The sequence below is a fragment of the Charadrius vociferus genome, unplaced genomic scaffold (genome assembly GCF_000708025.1).
Source record: "Charadrius vociferus isolate BGI_N301 unplaced genomic scaffold, ASM70802v2 scaffold564, whole genome shotgun sequence".
NCBI lineage: Eukaryota > Metazoa > Chordata > Aves > Charadriiformes > Charadriidae > Charadrius > Charadrius vociferus.
Genome location: NW_009647940.1, coordinates 405712 through 413993, shown reverse-complemented (window position 1 = coordinate 413993; position 8282 = coordinate 405712). Strand labels below are relative to the sequence as shown.

Sequence of the window (8282 nt, the reverse complement as noted above, 5' to 3'; positions counted from 1 at the left end):
TGCTGGCACAACTGGAAACTTTTAAAGTCAAGATTGCATCTACAGTAAAGGACAGTCACGTTTTACGAGGCAGGTGATTGGAATTTCTTTGAAAATTTCTACAAATACCTCTTGTAACGGAGGCAATATTTGGTTATGAGTAAAATGTGGATGATGTGGAATCCTTGCCATAGTTGACATTATTAGTAACATTTATAACCAGTATATGTTTTGATTTCTTACTCTCTTTCAATCCTTACTTTTTCTTTCAGTTATTTGTATGTAAATATTTTTATTTTAACCTGTAAGTTGTTATTTACAGGTGCAGATGATAAAAAAAGCTAATACTTTGCTAGAGGTATAAATTATGTTTACTCTTTCTCAGCTGACAGTTTAAAAAGTTGGGTTTTTTTTTCTTTTTTTCAATGTTTGCTGTGTTTATCGAATTTGGAGAGGATTGGCAGAAAGCAGTGAGAGGCCTAGTCCCGAGAGCGGCCGAGGCGCAGGAAATAAGGGGTTGACTTTTCTTAATGAGAATTCAACACATCCCGTTCTTTTAAAGAACGGGGCGGTAGGAGGAGTGCTGGTGAACCGAAATTTCTGAAGAATGATTTCACAATAGCGTGTTCTTAGTTGCTGGGCATGATAAACATCTATAATTGAAAAATAAATTGTGTGCTGATTATCTATACGATTAAACACGCATTGCTTATTCCGTCTGGAGATTCTACTGTGCTTTGGAACATTTAAACCAAATCGAAGGAGGACGATAAAAGAAACAGTTGAAGATATATACCAAAGGGTTAATGAGGTTCTAATATATGATTTGTATGCTGAAAGTAGTGCAAAATTTCTGGACTAATTTTGTAAGGTAGGCGATATTTTGCAAAGTAATGGTATCTTTGTAAGAAAATATTCTATTGAAAACAGGTAGATGGTTGGTATATTTTGTAGCTAAATTGTGATCTTTACAAATTCTGAAATTGAGTTTATATACATATTTTGACAGTTTATATATTTCATTTTAGTAAACAAATGAAATATTTTGTGAACCAGATTTTCAAGCATATATTTTTATGGATAGTACACAGTCAAATTAGATCCTCTTTGGTGTAGGAGATATTTGAATTAATTTTGTATGTCTGTAGGCAACTTGCAAAAAAAAAAGGATCCTAAAGTGTATTGGGAAAAAAAAGAAAAAAAGAAAAAAAAAAAAAAGATCAGGGCTTTTTGTCCCCCACAGTTGACATTATCTGCACATTAGATCCAATTGCTATCAGAGATTCTAGTTTGTATGATTTGAATTTGTTTCAGGTGAAAATCAAATGTTTGACATATCAGGACTCTTTTGGGTGCGGAGTCTCCATCCTTGGAGCCACTCCAAAGCTGTGCGGACGCGGTCCTGGGCAGGCAGCTCCAAGTGGCCCCGCGGGTGCAGGGCACGGACAAGGTGACCCTCACAGGTCCCGTCCAGCCTCCGCCGTTCTGTGGTTCTGTGATTCTGTGAAATAAAGAAATGTGTATGCAGTGCTTCTTGCATGAATAATAAATACACTATTTTCCATAGTTAGGATTGAATCCTGCTTCCAGTTATGTCAGCGGGAATTGCACTATGGACTATGCTGTTAAAAAGGTGTTAGAGCTACGTGTGTGTGTTGTGCTAGCTCCGATCAGAATGAAATTAAAAGATGTACTCACTCCCTAGACGTGTAATGCTTATCATATGGTCAGTCAGTATTTTTCATTTTACTCATTTTTTAATTAATGGACTTCTTAGCAAGCAGAGCTCTTTGCATATTGTATGAGACAGACTGCATTCCACAATCACATTGTTAGTGGGCTATAAAAATATTTTTTTTCCAAAGTTTCTAAATATATGATGGTTATGGAGATGATCCACAATACATTTCCTTTAGGCCAAACTGGAGTATAAATTTGTGCTCATGATCATGTCAATAAAAGAGTGCTTTTTTTGCACATCAAAAATAATAAGCAAAGGTTGAGAAAGCCATTACGGTAGGGAACTGCTCCAGGAGAGGTGGTTGGTGCCTCCTGTATCTGTTAGTGGAATTCCAGGAAGAGTGAACACCTCAGAGCGTGCTGAGCACCTCACAGAACCCGACCTTTTCGCTCTGTCCCCCATCAAGAGTGTGTCCGCTCCGTGGCAGATGTTCAGAAGGGTTTGACCTACAGTACTGAAACTCACTTGGTGACTCCTCTGTACGGTATTTTGATCCTCACTGTGTGCTGTTGTTCCTTTACCTTTTCTGTAATACGGAATAATAATAAAAAAAAGCTATCAAGTGTTAAGACTGTAAAGAAAAAAAAAAAAAACCACCAAAAAAACAAGAGTGGCCAATTCTTTCTGTATTCAGCAAGTGAAACAAATGTAGTGCTGCCAGACATAAGGATAGTAAATTTTTATCCTCTTAAAGTAGTGTTTTGGAAAAAGCAGCCCATTTTTCATCATTGAAATATTAAACAGTAACATGAGTTTGCTCTTTTAAGTAATCACTTATCATGAAGTACTTATTTTGGATTTACTTCAAAATCTAGATTGTAAGAGAATAAAATCTATATCCAGAGAGTAGGAGATATCGTACCTAATACTGTTCTGCTGGCTATTTCCAAACAAAAGTACCTGCTTTATATGAATTGTAAATATTTGTCGAAACAATTAGATGGTTGCAAATTTTGACCTTGGTAAATAAAGTCGCCAAAATATAATTCTGATGTTCCTTATTTATTTTTAATTAACATAGAACTGCAGTGGTTCTGACCAAACATGCACCTGTTGTGTGGTATCGGATCTTCTACAGTGGCCAAGAATAAATGTTTAGTCTATGAAGCAGCACCCAGAGATCTTTTATCTGATGTGTCCTTTCAGCAGGCAGGGTGCTAAGTTATCTGGGCATAAAATTTAGTCATCACTAAAAATAATTAGTGGAGAATAGCTTTTGTCTTTCCGCATGTTTTTTTTCCCATTTTAGTTTTCAATAAGCTGAGCCACTGTTAACCAAAACCATTTTGTGCTCTGCTGGTATTCCCCCGGCAGAGGGAGTATCTGCCATCTACAAAATCGTGGGAGTATTGCTGAGTAGCTGTTCAGCTTCTGATAGCTGGGGAAGCATAGAATAGGGTAGGAGAAAAGTATTTTCGATTAGTATTCAATGTCATTATTAGGGTCAAGGCTGTAATCAAGGCATGGATATCAAAGGCAGGAAACAAAAAAGATAATACAATTGCAAACAGGACTTCTGAAAAATAAGTGCATTTGGCTCTTGGATTTATTCTGAAACAGGAGTTAGCTCTCTTTCCAAACTTTTAACAGGCAGACCAAACCTCTGTGACAATGATGCGATGGTTTGTCCCTTTAGAAAGTCTACGCAAGTACCATACGCATCACCGTCAGAGAGACAGTAAGTGTAATGCTCACGGGACTCTGGGCCTTGCTGCTTAGCAGAAGTTCGGAGGTTATCCACGTTCTGTATTGCGACAAACGGACGTAGATCCCAGGAAATGCTGGTCGGCCACAGCCAAGTCCGAAGCTAGAAATCCCTACGAGATAGTATTTGTTGGTACCAGAGTGATAGCACGCTAAAGGGCCACCGCTGTCTCCCTGGAAATAAACAATATAAAAAACTAGTAATATATATGCCCTTCCAGGAAACAATGTAGAATTAAGTCAGTAATGTGTCCATGTATTTCTTCACTGGTTTTAGTCAGCTAAGTTAACTGGACAGTAATGACAGTAATACATGGCTAGTAGTACACAGAGAAATTAAGATAAAATTGGGTGATGCTGAGTGATCCTACTGTGACTCGAGTACTGTGACTCGAGTACCGTGCCTACATTAGTTTCAGTGTCTTTAACTGAGGGTCTGCTGTGTTTTTCTCCATGCACCCTTTCATTCCGAGGCATGTCTCACTCGTCAGTCAATATGAGAATATATCGTCCACACAATGTGTAAGTACCAAGAACACGGTAGTGAACGCACAACCCTGAATCTTTGCTACATCACCTGGAAGGAAAATGCTGCACAAAGCAGGAAGTGTCAGACAAAGTACTTACAAATATGTTACGGTTTTTAATTATAAATGTCTCTATATCACAACTGGTGCCCCGGGTTTTGCATACTAGTGCTTTTGACCTGAGAATTGTCCTTTCTGTGAAAGAGATGCTGATTGCTCAACACTGAAATAAAAATCTGGCCATGTCACTGAACTGTATCACTTTCCAGTGCCGCTGCTGGTCTTTCAAAAGCAGAAAAGCAGGCGAGATGTTTGTGTGCTTCACACCCACCACATGCGTACAGTGATACCTGTGTGGATCCATAAGTAACTTTGTGTAATACATAATTTGCTGACGTCTTTGTGGCAAGTGGTGTATAAATACATTTGTGTTCTTCACCCTTTCACTTGGTTATCTTACTCGTGTCTTTTTCCAAGTATCGCTGAATTCTTTGTGTATGTTTTTGAGATGCGTTTTTTCTTTGGAATCATCATCTCACATCTCTTTCTATTTATGAGGCTTCTTTTGCAGTAGGACATGTTTTCTGCTGAGTGTTTGTGCCATTTTAACTAATTATTCTACAACTGCTGGTCATCACAGTCCCCCTGAGCTGCTGGCTTGGGGGTTTCCCTAGTGGCTGGTGGGGAACAGTCCCTGTTCTTACCTGGCAGGTATCGATGCCTCCGGACCAAGAGCCAGCACAAATCATGTTCTGGCTCACCAGACCTCCATATGCGCTCGAGCTGTTACACATACTGGAAGGAATGATTTCCACTTGAGCTTCTCTTAACACAGCTGAGATTTTACCTTTAATGGGAGACAGCATATAGAAAGGTAAAAATTTTTATGCTGTTGTGTGTAGCAATCCTTAACGTGCTCTTTTTTTTTCCTCTTTAGCATGTTTCTGTTCGTGTATGAACATATATGTAATACAGAGATTGTGCCTTCTTCTAATGGATTTAAACTTAAGTGGCTTAAGGATTTGCAGACTCGTATTTGATGTAGGTTTTGTAATTCTTATTCTGAAGAAACACTGATGGTAACAATACTGCTCACAGGTCTCGCTCAGAATGTCAGCGGTGACTTATCGAACAAACCTGCGTGATCCCCAGCCACCCTTGAAATTTCCACACCAGGAGGACGCACCCACCAACTGACAGCAAGTCTGTGCTCGTTGTGGTTAAAGGGAGAATTTGAGGGAGTGCGGCCATTTGTAGAATACATTGGGACCCCCAGGCATCAGAATTGTTGTTTTTCAATAAAAAAGCCATTTCTAGCAGACAACATTGAGTAGCTGTACCATGAATCTGAAAAGCCAGGCTGGTTTATTTTCTTTTTTTCACGTTACATGTGGAAGAAAGGCTAGAAAAGTTATGCCTTTGTGTAGATCTAACCTGCTTGCAATGGAAAAAACACTGCGAGTAGATACTCAGTTGCAGAAGGATTGAAGACGTCGTGCGATGAGACTGTAACCTGAACAAATTCAGTTCTCTCGCAGTGAGCTGGAAGGACCGGAACCCGACATTAGTTACGTAGCTTGTAACTAGATCAGCAACGCAAGCAAAGGTTTACCTTGTTCTGCGGTGCGTCCCCAGCCACTGATGAAGCATTCCGTTTCGTTCTCGAGGTGGTGAGGGGGAAGCTCTGCGGGAGGTAGGCAGATGGGCTGGATGTAGTCACTGTAGCGGACTGCGGAACCAAGTTCAAACAATGCAATATCATTTTCAAACGTTTCTCTCTTGAATTTGGGGTGCACAGTGATGCTTCTGATCTTTCTTTTTGCTGTGTGTTTGCCATGTTTCCAAAGGTTATGCACCCCCAAAACAGCTCTCCAGGAATATGGGTCCCTAAGAGAGAATTCACGTATTTTTTACAATTATGTTGCAGTAAAAACATTTCTTTATGGCATTGTTTTAACCGATTGTTTTACTGTTGGCTTATGCACCTTTAGGAATATACATTGAAAATTCTGCAGTGAATATTTTCTGGAACAAATCTGTCTAATTACCATTCTGTCTGTTTTGCACACTCGGTTTGCCTAATGCTGGTTTAAGGCAAATTCAGATTAATGATTTAAGCTGATACTCAGATTTTGCTTCCCACCCCATCTCAGCAGAGGCCACCCAGAAGATATTCTTTTGAAGAATATAAAAACATGGATTTATTTTGCAGAAATGAGGTAGGCTTATAAAGACCATGCTTGTACCCAACTTTGAGAAATCCATTAACTAAAAGTTACAAATAGTGAATATCAACTTAATAGTAAATTTGGAAATAGGGCCAGAGTCATTCAGACCTGATTTCTGTTCAAGTATGTTGGAAAAAAGTCTTCACTGATATTAAGTGGGAATTGAATTTGGCCTGTGATGTGCAAAGGGCAGGGTGTAAAATTCAGATTAACCTCCAAAATTCTCCAGGGGGTACGATAAAAATTAAATTTGATTATTTGCAATATAATGCCTCTCTAAATAAATGTTTGTAAAAGTGCCTTTAAAGAAACGAGGAGCTGATCTAACAAAGTCCTGATACATGATAAAATTCCGAAGTTCAGAGATTTTTACAATTCAATTTCCCTCAGGTCATGGTTATGTCAACACAGTCAATATGAACCTGCATGAACTCCTGTGCAGATTTTGCAACTATGCTAAAGGCTAAAAGAAAGACAGGAGCGATGACAAAGCTGAAATGCAGCAGAGTGGCTGTAAGTGCGATGAAAAGGCCTGTTCGAAGGGGTGGTATTACCACATTGTTAAAAAAAAAAAAAAGTAGTTAAGGGCAAATTGTTGGTTCTGTTAAACAGGTAAAATGGAAATAGTGTTACAACTAATGAATTGTACTGTTTCTAATTTAAATATTGCAACATTCCTTTTTTGCAGTGAGCTTTACTGGTTTAGAAAAATGTATTAATAAGAAAAATTAGAGCTCCATAAAAAAAAAAGCCCCCAACCTAACAAAAAATGTCACCTAGATCAAAACCAAATGCCCCTTCATTAAAAATAAAAATGGTTGGTCTGGGCCAAGCCAGAAGGACATATTCAAGGCTTCTTGATGCTGCCTTAGAAAGATGCAACTTTGCATCCCATGCTGGGCTGGCAGCTGTCACCACATACACACACTACAGCAAAGGTGACAAAGGGGACAGTCAGCCTTTGGTCCTCAGAGCCACGACTGGTCCTGGGTACGGGCCCTGTCAGTAAACAGGGGTGGCATAGCTGGGTCTGCACAGTGGTTCTGCACGAGGAGAGCTCAGTCTGGAGCCCAGGAGAGACACGGAGCTGTTGGAGCGGGGCCAGAGGAGGGCACGGAGATGCTGGGAGGGCTGGAGCCCCTCTGCTGGGAGGACAGGCTGGGAGAGTTGGGGGGGTTCAGCCTGGGGAAGAGAAGGCGAAAAAGGGGAGAGCTCAGAGCCCCTTCCAGTGCCTAAAGGGGCTCCAGGAGAGCTGGGGAGGGACTCTGGATCAGGGAGGGGAGCCGTGGGATGAGGGGAACAGTTTTACACTGAAAGAGCGGAGACTGAGACGAGATATTAGGAAGAAATTGTTGGGTGTGAGGGTGGTGAGCCCCTGGGGCAGGTTGCCCCGAGAAGCTGTGGCTGCCCCATCCCTGGAGGTGTCCAAGGCCAAGTTGGACGGGGCTTGGAGCAACCTGGGCTGGGGGGAGGTGTCCCTGCCCAGGACAGGGGAGTTGGAACTGGATGATCTTTAAGGTCCCTTCCAACCTAAACCATTCTATGATTCTAGTTCCAATTCCCACCCCAATGAAGGCCGTTTTCACACCCTCGCTACAGCATCTCCCAAAACCGAGGCAGCCTTTCCTTTGCTGAGCACAGACGTATTTTCTTCTTAAGATATAACTTCTTGGTACTCCCTGTGGGGTTCTGGAGACTGACGGACCCCGGCCAGGCACCTATCCCCGCGGCGTGTCCCCCCACGATGCGGGAGCCCGAGAGGACGTCCCAGAGAGGCCGCTCCCCGCACCCTGCCGAACACAACAGGCCCTTAAACCCCTCAAACTGGAAAACACGGCCTTTGGGGCACCGCCAGCATTTTGGGTGTTGGGTTGTTTGTGTTTAACTCCACAGTGTTACTTGCTGTGGGATTCCTGATGTTTGCAGCTGAAGCCCGGCTTCTCGTTGTTTCCTTAGGTGTGTATTTCACCTGGTTACAGGCGTATTTCCTGCAGACAGATTTACTGTGTACATTGAGGCTGAGCCGGCTCCAGTCACTTTGTGAATTCATCCGATTTCGGTGCAGATGAAGTTTTCCGTGCGTCCGTGGGGAGCTGGGCCGCC

The 8282-nt window shown here is 41.5% G+C and overlaps 2 protein-coding genes across 3 annotated transcripts in view; one reads left to right on the top strand and one right to left on the bottom strand.

Moving 5' to 3' along the window:
• ATF1 (activating transcription factor 1) overlaps nt 1–136 on the top strand; it is a 7883-nt gene extending 7747 nt beyond the window's left edge. For both annotated transcript variants that reach the window (XM_009883173.1, XM_009883172.1), the window contains one exon: nt 1–136. This exon is cut by the window's left edge and continues 358 nt beyond it. The gene's annotated coding sequence lies outside the window, so the exon portion shown is untranslated.
• A 3225-nt stretch (nt 137–3361) lies between these two features.
• The window catches only part of TMPRSS12 (transmembrane (C-terminal) protease, serine 12), an 8945-nt gene continuing 4024 nt past the window's right edge, over nt 3362–8282 (bottom strand). The window contains exons 3-5 of the mRNA XM_009883203.1: nt 5564–5838; nt 4656–4798; nt 3362–3598 (exon numbers count right to left, since the gene is read on the bottom strand). Of these exons, the coding sequence (XP_009881505.1) occupies nt 3362–3598; nt 4656–4798; nt 5564–5838 (655 nt within the window). The remainder of the gene's footprint in view (nt 3599–4655; nt 4799–5563; nt 5839–8282) is intronic.